At 45.0% G+C, this 22,134-nt stretch overlaps 2 protein-coding genes across 2 annotated transcripts; both read left to right on the forward strand.

Annotated features, from left to right (window-relative positions):
• Positions 1 to 1,395: 1,395 nt before the first annotated feature.
• tomm70a (translocase of outer mitochondrial membrane 70 homolog A) lies at positions 1,396 to 10,230 on the forward strand. Its single transcript, XM_079220718.1, has 12 exons — positions 1,396 to 1,691; positions 3,378 to 3,551; positions 4,070 to 4,196; positions 4,285 to 4,394; positions 4,538 to 4,686; positions 5,430 to 5,637; positions 6,404 to 6,538; positions 7,293 to 7,400; positions 7,489 to 7,605; positions 7,707 to 7,804; positions 8,684 to 8,806; positions 8,888 to 10,230. The coding sequence occupies exons 1-12, from the start codon at positions 1,455 to 1,457 to the stop codon at positions 9,039 to 9,041; spliced, it is 1,740 nt and encodes a 579-aa protein (XP_079076844.1). The 5' UTR covers positions 1,396 to 1,454; the 3' UTR covers positions 9,042 to 10,230.
• Positions 10,231 to 10,847: 617 nt separating this feature from the next.
• tbc1d23 (TBC1 domain family, member 23) lies at positions 10,848 to 20,046 on the forward strand (the record flags this gene model as incomplete). The annotated part of the gene is made up of 19 exons (XM_079221294.1): positions 10,848 to 10,885; positions 11,954 to 12,059; positions 12,498 to 12,603; positions 12,690 to 12,894; positions 13,436 to 13,559; positions 13,641 to 13,765; positions 13,884 to 13,930; positions 14,234 to 14,337; positions 14,663 to 14,785; positions 15,040 to 15,132; positions 15,221 to 15,391; positions 15,767 to 15,809; positions 16,327 to 16,430; positions 16,529 to 16,668; positions 17,384 to 17,428; positions 18,152 to 18,240; positions 18,677 to 18,812; positions 18,896 to 19,090; positions 19,659 to 20,046. 19 exons carry the CDS (start codon positions 10,848 to 10,850, stop codon positions 19,741 to 19,743), a joined length of 2,079 nt encoding a protein of 692 aa, XP_079077420.1. The 3' UTR covers positions 19,744 to 20,046.
• Positions 20,047 to 22,134: the final 2,088 nt, after the last annotated feature.

Genomic DNA, 22,134 nt, shown 5'->3' on the forward strand with positions numbered 1-22,134 from the left:
TTTCCTGTCTTTGGCCAAAAGCAAAACGCTTTTCACACGATTGCTCAAAGAAGTCAAATAAAAAGTTATAAAGACATTTTCAACAGACTCGTTACGACAGCAGCAGATAATAAAACCACAGAAGAAGAGAAGGAATAAAAAAGAAAGGCTGATGGGAATTCCAAAACATGTGACTTGGTGGCAACACGTGTTGGTTATTGGATATGAATTGTGATTGTTTAACTTTGACCCTGTTCAGTGTAACTTTGGTTACGTGTTTATTTAACTTATTGATGAGCAGAAATGTGCTGCAGGTTTTATATTCTATGAATCAGAATGAAAACTGTTCACAAGAATCAAACTGAGTGTTTAAAACAGGAATTAAAGAAACTCTCTGCTGTCGGATTTAATAAAGAATCTAAAGGAATGTGACCCTCATTTAATTATGACGACTACATAGTATCTGTTTTGTCATAATAGTATAGTTACAGTCGTATCGCACACATTTGTTCTATAGTATTTTTCATATATTTTAATGTAACTTTTCTATTCTATATTAATGTTCTTGACTTTTGCAATACTTTGCTGCATTTTTATGTTCTTTTAATATGTTTCTTGTTTAAGCACCAAACCCCAAGATGAACTCCTTGGAACTGAAAGTCTTACTTTGCAATAAACCTTATTCTGATTCTGAAATTATAAGTTTTGATTTCAACAATAACGATATATGTATATATGTATATATATATATACATATATACATATATATAAGGATATATATATATATATTTAATATATATATACATACATACATACATACATACATACATACATACATACATACATACATACATACATACATACATACATGCACTTTTCAGCTGCTATGAAGTTTGTACTATGGAGATAAGACATGGGTGACTAAGATTTGGATAGTAGATTTATTATGAACTCTAAATTGTTTAATAGAATATAGGTTGTTTTTCTGTCTCTGGATAATTATTTTTATTATTATTTATTCATTTTATAATAATTATTATTTTAAACTCTTTTCTGTCAGCATATATTATGTAGGTTGTTTTTTGTCTATGGATAAATATTTTAATACATTTTAAACACATTAATAATACATTTAAACGTATGTATGTATTTGTTATTTTATTTGTTTGTATTAATTGTATTTTAAACTCCATCCTGTCATACTCACTCCGGACCGGTAGGTGGCGGTATGCACCTGAACGTTAGCATCGTAATCTAACAGAAGACACACAGAAGAAGAACAGTGTTTGGACTACAAAATGCTACTATCGGTACTACAACTACACACAGCCCCGCGGATTGTCCTCCAGTATCCCATGATCCTTCACTGCGCCGGTGACCTCCGAAACACGGGAAGAAGAAGAAGAAGAAGAAGAAGAAGCGGCGCGCGCTCACGCTGTCCTCCTGCTGGCTAACGACAGCTCGCTTGTAGATCAATGGCTGCGTCTAAGCCAGTCGAGCCGCAGTCCGCGGCCGGGCTCCCCCGCTGGCAGCTGGCCCTGTTGGTCGGGACCCCCATCGCGCTGGGGGTCGGGGCGCTGTACCTGTGGAACCGCAGCCGGTCGAGCAAGGACGGCAAGCGGACCGGGGAGCGGAAGACGCCGGAAGGCAGCGCGAGCCCGGTGCAGGGCCAAGACGGAGCCGCTGCGCTGAGCCGCGAGCTGGAGAGCATGGTAACGTGACCCGGAGACCCCGTGGCCCGCTGTGAACGTATATAACCCCCCTGCTGCCCCGCCGACTCTTTACGGGATTAACGCGTCATTTACGTTAAAGTGTCGTCAAGGACACCGACTGTCATGACGCGTTCAGAGGATTAGCTCATGTGGTTAACCTGGCTAGCTGCTAACGCGCTGCTAGCGCGCTGCTAACCAGGTAACTAGCTGCAGAGCAAACGGTTACGTGTCTCCAGCTGATGCATATCGTGTATTTCTATACGTCATATTTCTGTATATTATAATTTGACAAACTTTAAATGCACTACATGTTTTAACTAGTACGCTACATACTTTCACTTTCTATATACATCCACATGTGTACATACTGTATGCACATGTGTACATACTGTATATATCATTTGTATACATACTGTGTGTGTGTGTGTGTGTGTATATATATGTGTGTGTGTGTGTGTGTGTATATATATGTATATATATATATATATATATATATATATATATATATATATATATATATGCAACACTTGACTTGCATGCAGCCGTTTTATTTAATTGTATTGTTGTTCATTGGTGCTTTTTAAATATATATTTGTATAATATTTGAATATCAGAATCATTTTATTGCCAAGTACGTTTGGCTTGGTGATTGGTGCATGAAAGTACACGTAGTAAAATATATGGGATTGACGGGTTTTCCATATACTATCATAGTTCAGTCTGTTATTTTTTCCAGCTGTGTTGTTTCTAGCTGATATTTATATATTGCTGTGTACTTTGAGAGCAATGCTGAAACAAATACTCCTCGTATGAGTTCACGTTCTTGGCCAACGAAGGTGACTGATTGTGAAGCAGACTCCGTGGTCAAGGTCAAACATGGACACCAATAAAATAGAAAGTAATAAGAAGAGGAACATAACCGGAAATAATAGATCAAACTAGAATAGGTGATTAACAGTCAACTGGTCTAACAGCTTAAACCAGACTCGGGTATGAACGTTTGTTTTAAATAAAGAATGTAAGATAATAACATAGTATGTTACTTTATGATATAGTATGGCGTATGAGACTTGGTATAAGGTGCCGTATGATAAGTTAATATTATAATAATGTAAAAATATAGATTCTAAGAGTATAATATCATACATATGTATCAGTAAGAGACGTATTTGGGTCTGTAAGGTTCTGAATCCTTCCTGCTTTCTATAAAGAGAAAAACATTCATAACGATAGATTCCTAATTTAACATACAATATTTAATTATGATAAAACATTATTACAAGTTCTGAGATGATGTGTCGACTCAAAAGATTTCTTTAATCAATTAAGTGATTTTGATGCTTTTTAATGCTGAATTACTTTATTTATAAGAAGTGTATGAACGCATCTCCGGTAAACACAATATTTAATATTAACTAAAATCTTGAGTTTACAAGCAAAGCAATACAGCAGAAAGTTAACGAATACCAAATAATCTGAGGTCCAATCTAAACCCTCACACGACTAGAACAGATGAAACGATAACTAAAGAAATTCTGTGATTCTTTGTGGAGAAACATTTATAGTTTTGGAATCTGTATTTTAAATCAACTAAACATTCAGTCGCCTGAGGAAAGTCCTAACCATGAAGACGAGGTCATGGCTGTTGAGTCTTTCCGTCACAAACCTTCTGCTCCTCTTCCTCAGAGCCCGTTGGATCGAGCTCAAGCCGCCAAGAACAAGGGCAACAAGTACTTCAAGGCCGGGAAGTACGAGAACGCCATCCAGTGCTACACGGAGGCCATCGCGCTCTGTCCCACGGAGCAGAAGACCGACCTGTCCACCTTCTACCAGAACAGAGCCGCCGCCTTCGAGCAACTGGTGGGTGGAGCCGTCTTTTCACCGTGAGTGAGTGAGTGAGCGAGCGAGTGAGTGAGCGAGCGTCCACTTGTTGGTCCTCATTGGACCTGAAATGTCTTCGGTTCACTCAAACGTCTTCTCCTCTTTTGTCAATGAGTAGCAGATTATCTGCAAATCATCTCAGGTCTTTCCTCCCTTCTCGTTTGACTGAAGGTTGTTTTCGTCACAGAGGTTAACGTGACAGTAGAGATGCTTAGAAGTGTGTTTGTGTTGCTGAGAGACTTTTAAAGTGTTTTAAGGAGGTCTGAGAGGTTAAATCAGTGTTTTATGAATGGGGTCTGGTGTGTTTCAGAGCGCAGAGATAACGGCTTCAGGTCAGTCAGAAAGGTGAAGAGATTCTAAATCTAGCGTTCACTTAAACTGATGGAGGTTCTTCCTCTGTCTAAAAGAGCAGTTCCATTATCTCCAGACGTGGTGGTTTCATTGGAAGCCTTCTGTCTGTCATTCAGAGTCAGATAACGTCTCGTGACTCGTTTCAGATGAAGTGGACCGAAGTGGTTCAGGACTGCTGTCAGGCCGTGGCCATGAACCCTCGCTACGTGAAGGCTCTGTTCAGAAGAGCCAAAGCTCTGGAGAAGCTGAACAACAAGAAGGAATGTCTAGAAGGTGAGACGCTCCTTTCACTTAAAATAAGTAGTTTTACGAGTTAAACGAGCAAACGGCGAGTCGGGTGTTGACGTGCTTTGTCCTGCAGACGTCACGGCGGTGTGCATCCTGGAGGCCTTCCAGAACCAGCAGAGCATGTTGCTGGCAGACAAGGTGCTGAAGCATCTGGGGAAAGAAAAGGCCAAAGAGAAGTACAAGGTATGTTATCCACGCTGCGCCTCGTCGTCATTTTCAGTCTCAAGTAAATAAAAAATACAGAAGAAGGATCGAGACGAGGAAATGCATCATGACGTGTGATCCGTTTGTTTTGCTTTGACTGAACTGTTGGTCTTCTTCTTTAGAGCCGCGAGCCCATGATGCCGTCTCCTCAGTTCATCAAATCCTACTTCAGCTCGTTCACCGATGACATCATCTCACAGGCGCTGCAGAAGGGGGAGAAGAAGGACGAAGACAAGGACAAAGAGGGCGAGGCGGCAGAGGTCACCGAGAGGTCAGAGACTGTTTATGACTGACAGCTGAGGGTTGTGATCTGAGGACCAGTGAGAGTACGCCAGGTTCTAAAGGGGATACGACCCAACAACTCGGCTCAGTGTCGCAGACAAAGTATTTAAGTATGAGCTCTAAATTAAGTCTTCATCACTCTAAAGACACGCCCCTAAAATATCATCATGAACGTCAACAACCAACATGGCTGCTGTTCAGATGACAGCTGTAGGAGACAAGCAATGAGCGACACGCAGACAGACAGGTATGTGGGGAGACGGACGGCTAGACAGTGAGACAGGTAGGTAGACAGACGGGTAGATAGGGAGACAGACAGACTGGTAGACAGACAGGTAGGTAGATGGACATACAGGAGATGGGTGGGTAGACAGACAGCCAGATAGTGGGACAGGTAGCTAGACAGACAGGCAGGTAGACAGTTAAATAGGGAGACGGGTAGGTAGACAGACAGGAAGCCTGTCCAGTCATTACATTCGGGCCGAGTTAAATGATTGACAGCTCATTACAGACCTGCTGCCACAGGTAACACGTTTATTTTGTTATTTTCAGAGCATTTGAAACTTGATGTCAACAAAATATAAAAAATAATTATTAATCCCGTTTTTAAGGTTTATTGAACTGTGACTCTCTCGATCCATTTGTGAATTATTTTTTTTAATCCTACTGGCTTCATTCAAATCCTTTGAAGTGGCGGTCATAACGTAGCCGATCTGATCTCTACCTCTTTAGCTCCGCCTACCTGAAGGCCAAGCAGTACATGGAGGAGGAGAACTACGACAAGATCATCAGCGAATGCACCAAGGAGGTCGACTCAGAGGGCCGCTACACCGCCGAGGCCCTGCTGCTGAGGGCCACCTTCTACCTGCTGATCGGGAACGCCACCGCGGCTCAGCCCGACCTGGACCGCGTGATCGACATGCAGGACGCCAACGTGAAGGTACGGCTGGACGGCGATGTGGGGGAAGTCAACGCAGTCTGACGGGAAACAAGGATCGCCTGCAGAACTACTGAACCTCCACCTAGGCTTCCTGTTTGTCCACATACCTGTCTCCCTACCTACCTGTCTCCCTACCTACCTGTCTCCCTACCTACCTGTCTAACTGTCTACCTACCCGTCTCCCTGTCCAACTGTCTCCCTACCTACCTGTCTCCCTACCTACCTGTCTCCCTACCTACCTGTCTCCCTACCTACCTGTCTCCCTACATACCTGTCTCCCTACATACCTGTCTCCCTACCTACTTACCTACCTGTCTAACTGTCTACCTACCCGTCTCCCTGTCCAACTGTCTCCCTACCTACCTGTATACCTATCGACCTGTCTACCCACCTGCCTGTCTCTCTATCCAAATGTCTATCTATCTGTCGCTCTACCTGTCTCCCTACCCACCTGTCTACCTACCTGTCTCCCTACCTGTCTCCCTACCTACCTACCTGTCTCCCTACCTGTGTCCCTACCTACCTACCTGTGTCCCTACCTACCTACCTGTGTCCCTACCTGTCTCCCTACCTACCTACCTGTCTCCCTACCTACCTGTCTAGCAGCATGTGGAGGTTCAGTAGTTCTGTAGATGATCTTTGTTTCCCCGTCAGTCTGTTAATGGACTTCCACATTCGGCGTAGAGCAGAAGACACAGAAGACGTGCGTTGGAGGGCTTGGACCCGGCCGGTGTCGCTGTGTTTCATTTGTTGTCGTGTCTTCCAGCTGCGAGCCAACGCTCTGATCAAGCGGGGCAGCATGTACATGCAGCAGCAGCAGCCCATGCTCTCCACTCAGGACTTCAACATGGCGGCCGAGATCGACACGAGCAACCCGGACGTGTATCACCACCGGGGGCAGGTGGGTCCAGCCGTCTTTCGCACATCGGTTCACGATTACTAAGTTAAAGGTGCGATGTGGAAGATGTAGCCAGAAGTTTAGAAGTTAACCAGCATCAACAACCAGGGTTCTACGCTCATGGAAAACCTGGAAAAGTCATGGAGTTTTAAAATGGTTATTTCCAGGCCTGGAAAGGTCCTTGAAAAAAATAAAATCCCAAAAGTTTAGTAAAAGTATGAAAATGTAAATGTGTTATATTCATTTGTCATTTACGCTGAGTTTTAAATAATTAACATGCTTTTAAAAAGACTCAAAATATCAGCAGGCATCCATACAGGCATCTATATAAATGTTTATTCTTTTAATCAAACTATTGTCTCATTCATTTGAGTCATTTAAGGTTTACTGTATGCTTTGTGTTCTCATTGTTAGTTTAAATACTACATTTACTCACTTTGTACTGTTTACACCCAGACTTCACTAAATGTTTGTCATGACATTTGGTTTAAAGTCCTGAAAAAGTCCTGAAACCCACTGGTCAGGATGTGTCTGAACCCTGTCTTGTAATACCACTCGTACCTCTAGAGGCGATAGTGAGTCACTGTGGCGTCCGAGACAGAGCTGCATGAGGACTTGTTGCTCTGGCAGGTAGACTGTTAGCTGTTAGCTGTAGCAGCATTTTTAAACATGGCCACATCTGACTCCTCTTTGAGGTCTCAGATGTCCTGATGCATTCTGCCGTAGTTCGCTCTCTAAAGTCGATGTTCCCTCGCAGCTGAAGATCCTGCTGGACCAGGTGGACGAGGCGGTGGGAGACTTTGACGAGTGCATCCTGCTGAGGCCGGACTCGGCCCTCGCTCAGGCGCAGAAGTGCTTCGCTCTTGTAAGTAAAATCCGCCAAAGAGGATTCTGTGTGAACGGCTGCTCTGACTCCAGAGGCGCTGCTGAGCTTCTGCCTCCTGTGTCCTCAGTACAGACAAGCCTACACGGGGAACAACCCGTCTCAGGTGCAGACGGCCATGGACGGCTTCGAGGCCGTCATCCGGCGGTTCCCCAAGTGTGCAGAGGGCTACGCTCTTTACGCTCAGGTAGGACGAAATGACTTCATTCTCTATTCACACGTCAGTGTGTTGTGAATGACTGAGGCAGGAAGCAGCAGCTGGAAGTCTTGTGACTCTTTGTCTTCCAGGCGTTGACCGACCAGCAGCAGTTTGGGAAAGCAGACGAGATGTACGACAAGTGCATTGAGCTGGAGCCGGACAACGCTACCACCTACGTCCACAAGGGGTGAGCGGCGGCCTTCAGCCGGAGAGGCTGAGCCTGATGCAGATGTTTTTGTTTTGTTATAGAAGATCGTCTACTTTGTAGTGTAATAATCATGAGAACGTTATCGTTTACCTTCAGCCAGTACTCATTTTCACTGAGCAGAGCCTGAACGCATCATCATGTAACTGAAATGAACCTCTGCTGGTTCTCCGTTAGCGGTGCTGCTAACGTTGCTAGCGCTCCTCCTGTTGGTTCTCCGTTAGCGGTGCTGCTAACGTTGCTAGCGCTCCTCCTGTTGGTTCTCCGTTAGCGGTGCTGCTAACGTTACTAGCTCTCCTCCTGTTGGTTCTCTGTTAGCGGTGCTGCTAACGTTACTAGCGCTCCTCCTGTTGGTTCTCCGTTAGCGGTGCTGCTAACGTTACTAGCTCTCCTCCTGTTGGTTCTCTGTTAGCGGTGCTGCTAACGTTACTAGCTCTCCTCCTGTTGGTTCTCTGTTAGCGGTGCTGCTAACGTTACTAGCGCTCCTCCTGTTGGTTCTCCGTTAGCGGTGCTGCTAACGTTACTAGCTCTCCTCCTGTTGGTTCTCTGTTAGCGGTGCTGCTAACGTTACTAGCGCTCCTCCTGTTGGTTCTCCATTAGCGGTGCTGCTAACATTACTAGCTCTCCTCCTGTTGGTTCTCCGTTAGCGGTGCTGCTAACGTTGCTAGCTCCCTCCTGTTGGTTCTCTCCTGATCACATGTTCTACTGGAGGAGAACCATCTTCAGTCAAAATGTTATTCCACGCTATAAACTAAGTAATTAATACGCCTTTCCCATAAGTGTCAAACTGTGATTATTAAAATAACATACATTTGTGTGAACGAGTGATTCGTGGTTGTTAAATGTTCCTCGTCTGTCCAGTCTGCTGCAGCTCCAGTGGAAGCAGGACCTGGACTTGGGTCTGGAGCTCATCAGCAAGGCCATTGAGATCGACAACAAATGTGACTTTGCCTACGAAACTATGGGAACCATCGAGGTCCAAAGGTGAGATGATCGACCGGCTGCGCCCACACGCCGAGAGTCTGTGGGAGCGGGAAGTAACCTGTAACCTTCTTCCTCCTCCAGAGGTAACCTGGATCGGGCCATCGACATGTTCAACAAGGCCATCAACCTGGCCAAGTCCGAGATGGAGATGGCTCACCTGTACTCGCTGTGCGACGCCGCGTACGCCCAGACGGAGGTGGCGAGGAAGTACGGCCTGAAGCCGCCGACGCTGTGAGCGGCAAACGCCTCCGCTGGTTCTAACTGTTTAACTTTTGATTTGCAAAAAAAAACCAATAACACAAGAATGAGTACTGGATGATAAAAGAAAAAGAAAGACTCCTGATATAATATATATATAAATAGATAAACCATAAGTTGTTTACATCACATTCAAAGGGGTTTGTTATCATGGAAGAGGTTTCTGTTCCATCCCGGCTGAGATCAGGCCTCGGAATAAAGAAACATCAATGAGGCCGTGCGTCTAAATTCAAAGTAACTCTGTGAAACGTACGTTTGTTGAACCAATTACTGACTTTAAAAAGCTTTGTGACACTTCAGTGGACAGAACGATGCTGTGAGAGCTTCACGTGGTTCCAATGGACCGGTCACTCGTTAATTTATGCTGATCTAAAGTGTTTTAGTTCTTTTTTAGTTATTTTTTTTCAAGCTCCCGTCATGTGTAAACTGCACTTATCAGTTCTGAATGCAAGATTAAAAGTATAGTCCATGTGTACCGTCTGTGTTTGTAACGCTGGAGTTGATCTCGTGGATTCTGGGATCGCGTTTTCTTTTTTATATCCTTTGTGCAGCATGTTGACTTTATAAATAAATGTAAATGCGATGCTCGTCTCTGAACACTAGGAACCCCGACGATGAGGGAGAAGACACTCGATTAGGAATTAAAAACATTAATGTCTAGTTTATGATGTTGTTTTTGAATTGCCTCACATGTCACAGTTTGGATATTCGCTGGGTTTCTTTTTTTCTCGCTCCCACTAACTGATAAACATGATTCATTTTTTATTTTGTTGTAAAATGTTTATTTTCATCCATTACATCTGACATAAGAGACTGGATTTATTTGTTCTGTCCTTTTCCAGTTTTGTATTCTCGTAAACAAACACAAGCCTTATTGTTTCTGACCCTCACGAGGAGGAGAAGGAGGAGGAAGAGGAGGAGGAAGAGGAGCCGGTTGTTACTTGGTCTTCAGTAACTACAGTTGGCACACAGCTGAATGTATGCAGCGCTAACCAACGTTCATTCATTCATTCTCAGCTGAACTCTTCACCAGTTTAACGTGAGGAACCTCCGCTGATGATCTATGAACATCCAGTAAACCGTTCAATAGAAGTCACTCTGACGCTCTTCATCGGCGGTATCTATGGCGACCAAAGTGAACGAGAATCCCCAATAAAGATATAATTCCTGGAATGAATTTCAACTTTGCTTCTTTCTTCTCGGCCTCCTTCATGAGGTTTTCAGACTTAGAAACGTATTAGTTAAACAATAACATGAACAACTTTCAGGTTCATGTTTGTGTTTTTGGGTTTTATGTTTACACTGTAATCATATTTATCAAACTATTTTCCTCATACTTTCTGTCTGATAATTATTAGTATTTTATAATCGTTATGATAATACAATACTAATAACACAATACTTTTTATAATTACAAACAAGCTATGGAAGCCTGTTTCTGCAACCCAAAAAAAGAGAATAATTATGACTATCATAATTTCGACTTTATTATCGCATAGTTATGACTTTTTGTTTGTTTGTTGTTTTCGTATTTTGTCATTATGATAATAAAGTACTAATAAACAAATAATTAGTATTATTATAAATATGAATTATATTTAGTATTTGATCATGATAATGAAATACAAATAATTATAAATAATAATATAAGCGTTGACATCCTTGTTAAATTGCTGAACTAGGACGATTAGCTGCGGTCCCAAGTTGCTCGTCTACGACAGCGTTGTGCGACACGTCGGCCGCGTTTACGGCACGCGTGACGTGTCTCTCCGTCAACACAACAATGGCGGACGCCGCGGATGAAGCTCTTCAGGGCAGCTGGTGAGTCGCTTCGTTGTCGCGCTGACATCGTGACAGTCGTGTCTCCTCTTCGTGAGACCCGTCGGCCATTATAATGTGTTTCACGTCTCTTTCTCTCCTCGCGTTGACCCGTTTCCGGGAGAAGCGCGTCAGCCAGCAAGCTAGCAAACACCTCGAAGCTAACTAGCTAGCCAGCTAGCCGGTGTCGAGTCGGGTTCTGTTCCCCTGTCATCAGAACCCGGTCCAACCCGTTGCTCTCACGTGACTCAAACGCTTCCTCACCTGCCTTCTGTTGCATTTGTAATATATATATTTATTTTAATTTGTTTGGAGGTGGAAATGTCTTTATAAGTAGAAATAAACAAAAAAATCAGGATACAGATGATTCAAAATATATTTTTATATATATATATATATATATATATATATATATATATATATATATATATATATATATAGGGGTGGAAATGTCTTTTATTTATAAGTAGAAAAACCCCACAAAATTCAGGACCATCTAAGATATTATTAAGACTTAATATGAAGTGTGTGTGTGTATATATGTATGTGTGTGTGTGTGTGTATGTATATATATATATATATATATATATATATATATATATATATATATATATATATATATATATATATATATATATATATATATATATATATATATATATCCCTTCTACAGTCACTAAAGAGAATGAAGAAACACATTTATATGCATGTCCTCCTCGTGTAATATGTAGTTTCTATTAAGCGACAACGTTAATATTACGAGGGCCAAGGCGATTCAACAATTTGTCTTTTTTATTTAATGCAGAATGAATGAACATGATTTTAAAGAAGAGCTTTGGTGTTTATTATTCGTGAAGAAGTTCAGTTTTCCAGATGTGTCGATTTTTAAATGAACTCATCGATGAGTCGTTGAAGTATTTCTCTGGTCGAGGACCGAGTTAATTCTCTATGTAAACAGACGACTGATTAAAACGTTTCCGCGGTGACGCGTCGTGTTCCACGGAGACTTTACAGCCAGGACTCTTATCTCGTCTTCACGGCCGCTCATAACGGGTGTGCCGGCCTCCTCAGGGACCAGGACCTGGCCGAGGCGCTGGACTCGGGCGGCTCCGACATGGAGATGGAGAGGAGCCTGGTGCAGGAGCACTCGGCCCGGCACAGGGCCAAGATGTGGAAGGTGAGGACGGCTCGCTGCAGGTTAAAGTGTTATTGTGTTGTATGTGTGTTTATTAAAATAAATCACTCGTCAGTCAGTCAACAGACTGGAAAGACCGGCCGGCACGTCTGTGTGACACGCCCACATCGTTATGCCTACAACATGTCTTACATGTCAGTTATGTACATGTTCGTAGTTTAAAGGGACAGTACCGATGTGTAGAAGTGTGTCTGTGAGATGTTCTGTGTGGACGGATCTTCACACCAGACTCCATTCACTAAAACACTGATTTGGAATGGAGTCTGGTGTGTTTCAGAGAGCAGAGAGAACAGCTTTACTTCATTTATTTAGTTAAGGAGACGTTTCCAGGCAGATTGCAGAGTTTTCTTGGCCCTTGAGTCTCGCAGCTGCTTCTCCACAGATCCGTTGTTTCTCGTTTACGCTGCTTTCTGTCGACAGATCGCTCTCAACGTCTCCGGTAAAGGAGACAGCTTGTCTCCCTGGGACGGCGTCCTGGACTTACCTGAACAGACGCTCATTCACCAGCGCAGTCAACAGCTGATCGGTGAGTACCTCACCTGTCCTCCAGGTACCTGCTTCAGGACCGGTCTGAGCTGCCTCACGACGTTTCTCCGTTGGTTCCGTGTGCAGACCAGCTGGAGGTCTCGGAGGAGGAGCGGCGGGACTCTGCGTGCGACGTGGAGTCGGTCATCACCTTCTACTGCAAGTCCAGGAACATCTCCTTCAGCCCGGAGACCAGCTGGCCGCACCTGCTGAAGCCGCTGCTGGGCCTGCAGCTGCCCCGCAGCGACCTGTACAACTGCTTCTACGCCGTCATGAACAAGCACATCCCCAGGTGACCTTCGTTAGGAAGAGTTCTAGACGGAATCAAAGTTATCTCTTGTCGTTTATTTGCTCAAAGTTCAACAGACACGAATCTCAGTTATTATTATTATTATTATTATTATTATTATTATTATCCATATTAATAGATACAGATCCCTTTGTTTGATTATTGCAGCTGGTCTACAACGATCCAGAATATTTATTACTTAAATGTCGGTAAATCATCAAAGATATATTATGTTATACTTTTACTTTGTTTTAGTAATTTAGTGTGAAAACATCTGGATTTATTCTAGTTAATCACCAACACTACGTTTTACTAGATTACTTGTGAACGCCTGAACGCATCATGAGAACGTTATCATTTACCTTCAGCCAGTACTCGCTTTCACTGAGCGGAGCCTGAACGCATCATGAGAACGTCCAGGTCACATGGTCTACTGGATATTTCGCTCTGTGCTGGTTATATGTAGCTATTGACCCGTCTGTTGTTTCATCACTGGACAGGAAATGGAGGATTAAAGTAGTTTGTTTCCACCCGTTTGTCTCAGGGACTGCGTTCCAAGCGGCCGCCCCTTCCACCTGTACAGACTCCTGCTGCAGTACCACGAGCCGGAGCTCTGCAGCTTCCTGGACACCAAGAAGATCACGCCGGACTCCTACGCCATCAACTGGGTTTGTTCTGTCGTCGTGGTTACAGCCCGACCAGAGTCCGTCTGACCTCGTCTGACCTCCGTGCTTCTGCTTCCTCCTCAGATGGGCAGTCTGTTCTCCAGCCATTGCCCGCCCGACGTCACCCAGGCCCTGTGGGACTGCTACCTCCGGCAGGCCGACCCCTTCCTCATCTTCTTCCTCATGCTCATCATCCTCGTCAATGCCAAGTACGCGTCCGCTATTGCGAGCTAGCTAGCGAGCTAGATAGCTAGCTCGTTAGCTAGCCATGTGATCGATAGGGAGAAACTTTAAATTGTATATTATGACTGTTATTTTTCTCTTCAGAGAGGCCATTCTGTCACAAGAAGGAGACGGCAGAGAGGAAATCATCAGTGAGTCTGTCGTTTTGTTTGTGGCTTTGTTGTATCGAGGGACGGATCAATAGAACTCTATCAATACTCTTTATCGGTTCTTGTTGACTAAAAGACATTTAATTAAGAAAATAATCCACATTTCTTCATTATTCTTGTAGGTAAACAAATGGTCTTTCTTGAGTTATATAATCTCTAAACTCCTTTCTGAGCTCATTAATCATCTCATTGATTAGCCCTCATCTCCTGATCAGACTCCGTATGACATCACTGACGTTTACCTGCAGTATGACATCACGGTTAACGAGTCTTTCTTTGTCACAGAAATGCTGGAGGAGTCTCCTTCTCACCTGGAAGCGGAGGACGTAGAAGATTTGTTCTCTCTGGCTCAGTATTACCAGAGCAAAACACCTCTGTCTCTCAGGAAGGTAACGAGCTCTGTTTGAGACAGACAGACATGGAGTAATGCAGACAGACATGGAGTAATGCAGACAGACAGACAGACAGACAGACATGGAGTGATGCAGACAGACAGACAGACAGACATGGAGTGATGCAGACAGACAGACAGACAGACATGGAGTGATGCACACAGACAGACAGACAGACATGGAGTGATGCAGACAGACAGACAGACAGACAGACAGACAGACATGGAGTAATGCAGACAGACAGACAGACAGACAGACAGACAGACCCTCCCTCCCTCCCTCCCTCCCTCTAAAGCCTCATTGGGCCGTTTCCTCCCGCTAGATGAACCAGAACCTGTTCGGCAGCAGCCTGGTGGCGCTGAAGGAGGAGGACACTGATCTGAGTCAAGCGCTGTGTCTCCCCGTGTCCGTCCCCGAGATCCTGCAGGCCAACCAGCTGCAGCAGGTCAGTCTCACCGAGGAGGGAAACAGACCATCATCACGATACCCAGCATGCACTGCTTCATTAAAACATCCGAACATTACCATAAAACAGCTAGTGTGTTAAGGAGATGAGGAACTGAAATAGAGAGCATTAAGGCAGCGTGTGCTTCAGGGCGGGGCTACAAGCTGATTGACAGGTCTCTACGCCTCCTCAGTCTATATATGGTCGCTTCCTGTTCCCTGGTTGACGGTCCTAATGGAGGACTTTCCTTTCAGGACGGCGTGCGGTTCTTCGTGGTGGACTGCCGGCCCGCGGAGCAGTACAACGCCGGCCACCTGTCCACGGCCTTCCACCTGGACTCCGACCTGGTGAGAGCAGCCGCCTGAGGACCCGAACGTTTACGGAGTAACACAACAGAGTAACACAACCCGCGTGTGCTTCCTCTTCCTCCTGCAGATGCTCCAGAACCCGTCTGAGTTCGCTCTCTCCGTGAAGTCGCTGCTGGAGGCGCAGAAGCAGTCGCTGGAGTCCGGCTCCGTGGCCAGCGGGGAGCACCTGTGCTTCATGGGCAGCGGCAGGGAGGAGGAGGACATGTACATGAACATGGTGCTGGCCCACTTCCTGCAGGTGAGGACATGAACATGTGATGGCTCACTTCCTGCAGGTGAGGACATGAACATGTGATGGCTCACTTCCTGCAGGTGAGGACATGAACATGTGATGGCTCACTTCCTGCAGGTGAGGACATGTACATGAACATGTGATGGCTCACTTCCTGCAGGTGAGGACATGTACATGAACATGTGATGGCTCACTTCCTGCAGGTGAGGACATGTACATGAACATGTGATGGCTCACTTCCTGCAGGTGAGGACATGTACATGAACATGTGATGGCTCACTTCCTGCAGGTGAGGACATGTACATGAACATGTGATGGCTCACTGCAGGTTGTGTGTTCGCCGCTTGCGGCTTTTTGCTAATTGAAGGTTTTCTGTTCCAGAAAAACAAAGAGTACGTCAGCATCGCTAAAGGAGGATTCATGGGTGAGCAGCTGAGCACGACAATACACCACAATACACTCACCGCAAAGACACATACATGTGCTTTGTTTTCATAAATAGATTCATGTAAGAATCAATCATTCTGAATCCATTCACAACTTCCAGAAATGTATTTTATCATAAAAATACTAAATGTTTTAATAATAAAAAAATATATATATTTTTTTATCATCATAAAAAAATGTATATAAAAGAAAATATATATATCTCTATATCATGTGTGATTTTGTGTTTTATTAATGTACATTTAGTTTAGCATGAACACATTTAGCATTTTGTGTGTTAATATGAACTCTGTAATCTTGGACATTAGACCGGAGGAGATCCTGAAGTGCACCAATATGTACTGAATGGAGATTAATAATCAGTAGTTAATTGACGTATATAGTTATGCTAGAACGTGCACATATGTATATAGTTATATTAGAACGTGTACATACTGTATATAGTTATATTAGAACGTGCACACACTACATCTAAAGCCCCGTCTGGCCCGCAGCCCTCCAGAAGCACCTGGTGGACATGAACATCGAGGGTCTGGACTCGTCGTACCTGCACTGGATCGTCAGCACGTCTGGATCCCACAGCAGCCTCAGCTCCGACGTGAGAGACGGAGCCGCTCAGACATCTTTAGGTTGATCCAGTGGTTTGAGCCTCAAGTGATGCTCCTCTTCTTCCTCCTCCTCCTCTTCCTCCTACAGGGAGACCCCCTGAGCCCCGGAGACGGAAAAGGGGTCAAATCTCTGGTCAACAAAATGACCTTCGCCTTCAAGTCCAAGTCTGTAAACGTAAAGGAGAAAATGATAAGCTTCATCGAGAACACCGCCACTCCCGTAGACAGGTGAGACTCCTCCCCCTCCCCCGTAGACAGGTGAGACTCCTCCCCCTCCCCCGTAGACAGGTGAGACTCCTCCCCCACCCCCGTAGACAGGTGAGACTCCTCCCCCTCCCCCGTAGACAGGTGAGACTCCTCCCCCTCCCCGTAGACAGGTGAGACTCCTCCCCCTCCCCGTAGACAGGTGAGACTCCTCCCCCTCCCCCGTAGACAGGTGAGACTCCTCCCCCTCCCCCGTAGACAGGTGAGACTCCTCCCCCTCCCCCGTAGACAGGTGAGACTCCTCCCCCGTAGACAGGTGAGACTCCTCCCCCGTAGACAGGTGAGACTCCTCCCCCGTAGACAGGTGAGGCCCCTCCCCCGTAGACAGGTGAGGCCCCTCCCCCGTAGACAGGTGAGGCCCCTCCCCCGTAGACAGGTGAGGCCCCTCCCCCGTAGACAGGTACGACTCCTCCTCCCCCGTAGACAGGTGAGGCCCCTCCCCCGTAGACAGGTACTTTTACTTTCTTCAGGTTTGGAATGCAGGACTTTTACTGCAGTAAAGAGTCAGAGTACTTCTTCCACCTCGGGTCCTTTGGGTTTAAACCCATCAAAAAGTTCCACCTGTTGTGTTTTAAACGCATCAACAGGTGTAGTCTTGTCTCCTGAACACATGAAACCGGACGTGAGGTCAGGTGATGTATTTTAATGGAAGCATACCTTGTGCCTTATTCCACGCCAGACTGTCTTTCAATCTGCCGTGGCCAGAGAAGGTGCTTCCAGATCGGTAAGAGACATCGAGCTGTTTCTGTCCCCGGCATGTCACACCTGGTCACACCTGGTCACACCTGGTCACACCTGGTCACACCTGGCGGTCCGGATTGTTCGGGGAGCGTTCAGTGTCACATCAACGCATGCTCAGACTATCGGCATCTCTCACTCATGTGACGCCGCTGCGGCTACAAGGCGTTAGCGCTGCGAGGCGTTAGCGCTGCGAGGCGTTAGCGCTGCGAGGCGTTAGCGCTGCGAGGCGTTAGCGCTCCGTGCTCATGCTTCTCACTAACAGCATTCTGGCGCTCGCTCAGGAAGCATCGAGTCACCTCGACTTCCACGACTCTCCTGAATATAACCTGAGGTGTTTCACGTGGAACCTTTTTTTGTATTTTTTTTTAGCTTCACTGCTTGGAGATGCACTTTAACAGTCTGTCTTTCCATTTCATCGTTGTTCTTTTAGATGATAGTCAGGGCTATGCAGAATCCACTATTTCTAATATTTAAAAAACTACGATGTTCTACAAATGGCCCTGAATATCATACCGGACTAATCGGCTCCTTTGGGGTTCAAACGTCTCCTCTAACCTCTTCATGTTGAGCAGCATAGCTAGCAGTAGTGGGCTAACGGAGGTCTTCATGCATCTATACGTGTGACACCTTTTCATTTCTGTCACATCCTTCACTCGGGTTGATGAGACGCTGAAGTAGCCCTGTTGTTGTTGTTGTTCTCCTCTAGACATGTGAGCAGCAGCGACCGGGTCGGTAAACCGTACCGTGGAGTGAAGCCCGTCTTCAGCATCGGTGATGAAGAGGAGTACGATACAGGTGAGCCGTCCGCTAAGCTGCAGAAAAGAAACCCGGATCAGCATGACGTCATAACGTGGACGGTTATAGTTTTATCAACATGTTGTTCATGTTATAACGATATATCTTCTCTTCATGTCATGACATATCTTCATGTCATGACATGAAGATATGTCATGACATATCTTCATGACATGACATATCTTCATGACATGAAGATATGTCAAGACATATCTTCATGTCATGACATGAAGATATGACGTGTTTCATAACATGAAAAATCTCTCTAACAAGAAGATATCTTGTTTTCTCGTGACCCGTTAAGCGTATTCCTGCCACACCAGAAGAAGACAAAGTGAACATTTAAAAGGGGCTTTTGGAAGTCTGGAGACTAAAACGATGAAGTTAATGTTGCACCTGTTTATTTTAAAAGCATGTGCACGCCTCCTCTCCCCAGATGAGATCGACAGCTCCTCCATGTCGGACGATGACCGGAAGGAGGTCGTCAACGTCCAGACCTGGACCAACAAGCCCGACGTGAAGAACCACATTCCATGTAACGAGGTGAAGGAAACCGGTCACATGTTCCCCAGGTGAGCGAGTCTTCAAACGAGAGGCGTCTCAGGGACTCTGGGTTCAGGGTTCTCAGGACCTGTTGTTGTTGTTGTTGTTCCAGCCACTTGCTGATCACAGCCACTCACATGTACTGCCTGAGGGAGATCGCCTCGCGGAAAGGCTTCGCCTACATCCAGTCCAGACAAGCTCTGAACTCCGTGGTGAAGATCACGTCCAAGAAGAAGCACCCGGAGCTGATCACCTTCAAGTTCGGCACCAACAACTCGGCCGGAGTGGAGATCTCGGCGGTGGAGAGGTACTCGTCCTAACGCAGAGATGGAGTTTAAAGCTGGAGTTTAGAGATGCTGAATGAATTCCAGACGAGCGAAACTAAATTCTTCTTCAGTGAAAAGAAAATGCAAAGTGTGCAGTCTTAAAGTGTAATTTGGTATTTCTGGGAGTTCGGTTGTTCGCTTTCTTGACCAAGATTAATTGAGACGATAAATTCCACCCTAATTAATTAGCTTAGCTTAGCATAAAGACTGGCAGGAGGGGGAAATGGCTCGTCTGCTTCTCTCCAGAGTTAAAAAATATGTTAAAACTTTTGTTTAACAGGGAGCTGCAGGCTGAAACAATATGATGTATGCTAAGCTAATGTAATCGTTTGTTAGCTGTAGCCTCATATTTACCTTAAAAACAAAAAGGTGGTATAAATTCTTGTCTAACTCTCTGTGACTTTGTCGTAACATTAACTTAACGCACAAGTTCTTCTAAAAACAGTTTTAGAATTGCATAGAACAGTATTGTGCACATTTAGAGATTATTTTCTGTTGGCAGTCATTTGTTAACTTCACTTCTGTGTCCGCCTCTTCTCTTCCTCCCAGATATTTGATACCCAACGCGGGCGACGCCACGAAGGTCATAAAGCAGCAGATCATGAAGGTGCTGGACGCCCTGGAGAGCTCGTAAGAGACGGAGAGACACAAACTGTAAGAGTCTCTGTCGGCCGAGAGGGAACCTCCTCTCTCCCTCGGTCCTCCCCGCTGGACAGAACCCCTGCAGCGTTGACTGGGAAGCCCCGTGTGTCAGTGTTGTTTTTGTCGGACACGGTGGACGCACTGCCGGCTGCAGGACGAGGAACGGACCGCGTGTGTGTGTGTGTGTGTGTGTGTGTGTGTGTGCGCGCTGAAACACACACACACACAACCATTCTCTTACCTTAAGTTAAAACGTATATTGGTTATAATGTGTTTTTCGTCATCTTTGATAAAACATCGCGGTGCAATTCTACTTTGGCAACTTCCCTCTGGCCTTAAGGTGGCGACCTGTTGACTCACTACAGGACTGACCTTTTGATTTAAAGGGCCAGTGCTGATGTTTAGAAGTGTTTGTGTGAGCTTCTCCTGCAGCAGACGAGCAAAGTGATGTTCTGTGTGACGTATTTTAGACTGAAAGAACCTATCAGTTTAAGTGCATCTTTTATTTTCTTCATCTCTGCTTTTAGTGAATGGAGTCTGGTGTGTTTCAGAGATAACAGCTTCAGGTCAGTCAGAAAGGTGTGTCTGACATCAAGGTGAAGAGCTGAAGATGTTCTAAATATAGCGTTCACTTAAACTGATGGAGGTTCTTCTAGGAGTAAAATACGTCACACAGAACATCACTCTGCTGCGTCTCTTTGTAAACGAAGCTGCTGCTCAGTCTCTTAGTTTACATCTCTGATTCTAAATAAACAGTCAGCCGGCTCAAACTTTAACTTCCCCTAAAAGAACGAGTCATGTTTCCTCTTGAAGTTATTTTGCTCACATCAGCTCTGACTCTAGCGATGTCATTCTGAAACTCACGTCTGGTGGTTAGAACGCTGTGACCCAGACGTTCACTAACACATAATCCCCGTCAGCGCAGTCTGGACTCCTCTAGTGTTACAGCAGCAGCTCTCAGACTCAGTATTGGTTCCATCCCGCTCAGACTCAGTATTGGTTCCATCCCGCTCAGACTCGGTATTGGTTCCATCCCGCTCAGACTCGGTATTGGTTCCATCCCGCTCAGACTCGGTATTGGTTCCATCCCGCTCAGACTCGGTATTGGTTCCATCCCGCTCAGACTCGGTATTGGTTCCATCCCGCTCAGACTCGGTATTGGTTCCATCCCGCTCAGACTCAGTATTGGTTCCATCCCGCTCTGACTCAGTATTGGTTCCATCCCGCTCAGACTCAGTATTGGTTCCATCCCGCTCAGACTCAGTATTGGTTCCATCCCGCTCAGACTCAGTAAAACTTCCACCTGCCTGGAAAGAAAGCAGCGTTTGTAACGAGGACGCAGCTCTGCAGCTTTGAAAGGAACGCAAAGATCATTTGTAAAAAGATAAAGTCATTATATAAATCTATATAAATCCACAGGTCTGTTTTCTGTCCTGTCCGTCGTGTTAGTCCAGACTAAGCAGCTTTAGTTTGTTCCACTGTTGCCTTCGGCCTCCTGCTGTGACGACGTCTCGCTGCTTCTCGTCCAGCGTCACCGCTTTGTGTGTGTTCGTGTGTGTGTTCGTGTGTGTGTGTTCGTTTGTGTGTTCGTGTGTGTTGCTTCATCGATGATGTGCGTCGGCATCGTGCGGTCTACGCTCCGGTCTGTCGGCTCAAACGGAACGGGGGAGAGGTTGTAGGTTTAGGTTTAGAATTCTGGCAACGTGAACTAAAACCTCCATTAATCGCATAGGGACCCTTGAAGGTGTAAAAATAACGATTCAGACGACGCGAGAAAAGAAACCTGAATGTTCTGAGCGTGTGAAGTCGTGTGGTGAGGACGAGCTCTGAGCGGGGAGCCGGTCCTGAAAGATACCAGAACGTTTTCTTTGGTTCGTTTATGAAGATGAATTCATTCTAATATAATTAAAACGTATTGTTTATAATGTCAGAGAATATTCATGTTTTTTTCACATTTAAATTGCCACTCAAATCTTGGAGAATATAGTTTTGTTGTAATTTTTTTTTTTCTTGGAAATTTACTAATTTCCTTTCTGAAATTATGCGGTTTTTTTCTTGTTAATTTATCACTTTAATCCTGGAGAATATAGAAATTTCTTCCTAATATATTTTTAGATTTATCTAGTAAATTCACCACTTTAATATCTGGAAATATTTATTTTATTTTCATTGTAATTGGGGTTTTTTTCACTCGTAATTTTACCACTTTTGTCTCAAAGAATATATATTTTTTTGTTTTACATATTAGAGTTTTTCTCAGATTCCCCCTCCGTACATTTTAATGAACACATTTTTCACCTCCACTGGTCCTGATCCTCCGTCTCCTGGATCTTCACTCCGCCTCATAGCGTCTCATGTGTTCACGTCTCATGTGTTCATGTGT

This window comes from Taurulus bubalis, assembly GCF_910589615.1.
Source record: "Taurulus bubalis genome assembly, chromosome: 7".
In the NCBI taxonomy this organism is placed as follows: domain Eukaryota; kingdom Metazoa; phylum Chordata; class Actinopteri; order Perciformes; family Cottidae; genus Taurulus; species Taurulus bubalis.

Bases quoted from the DNA above. Each gene is read 5' to 3' on its own strand.
- tomm70a (XM_079220718.1), top strand. From the start codon at position 1,455: ATGGCTGCGTCTAAGCCAGTCGAGCCGCAGTCCGCGGCCGGGCTCCCC. The intron at 4,197-4,284 runs GTGAGACGCTCC...TTTGTCCTGCAG, and splicing joins CAAGAAGGAATGTCTAGAAG to ACGTCACGGCGGTGTGCATC. The intron at 6,539-7,292 runs GTGGGTCCAGCC...GTTCCCTCGCAG, and splicing joins TGTATCACCACCGGGGGCAG to CTGAAGATCCTGCTGGACCA.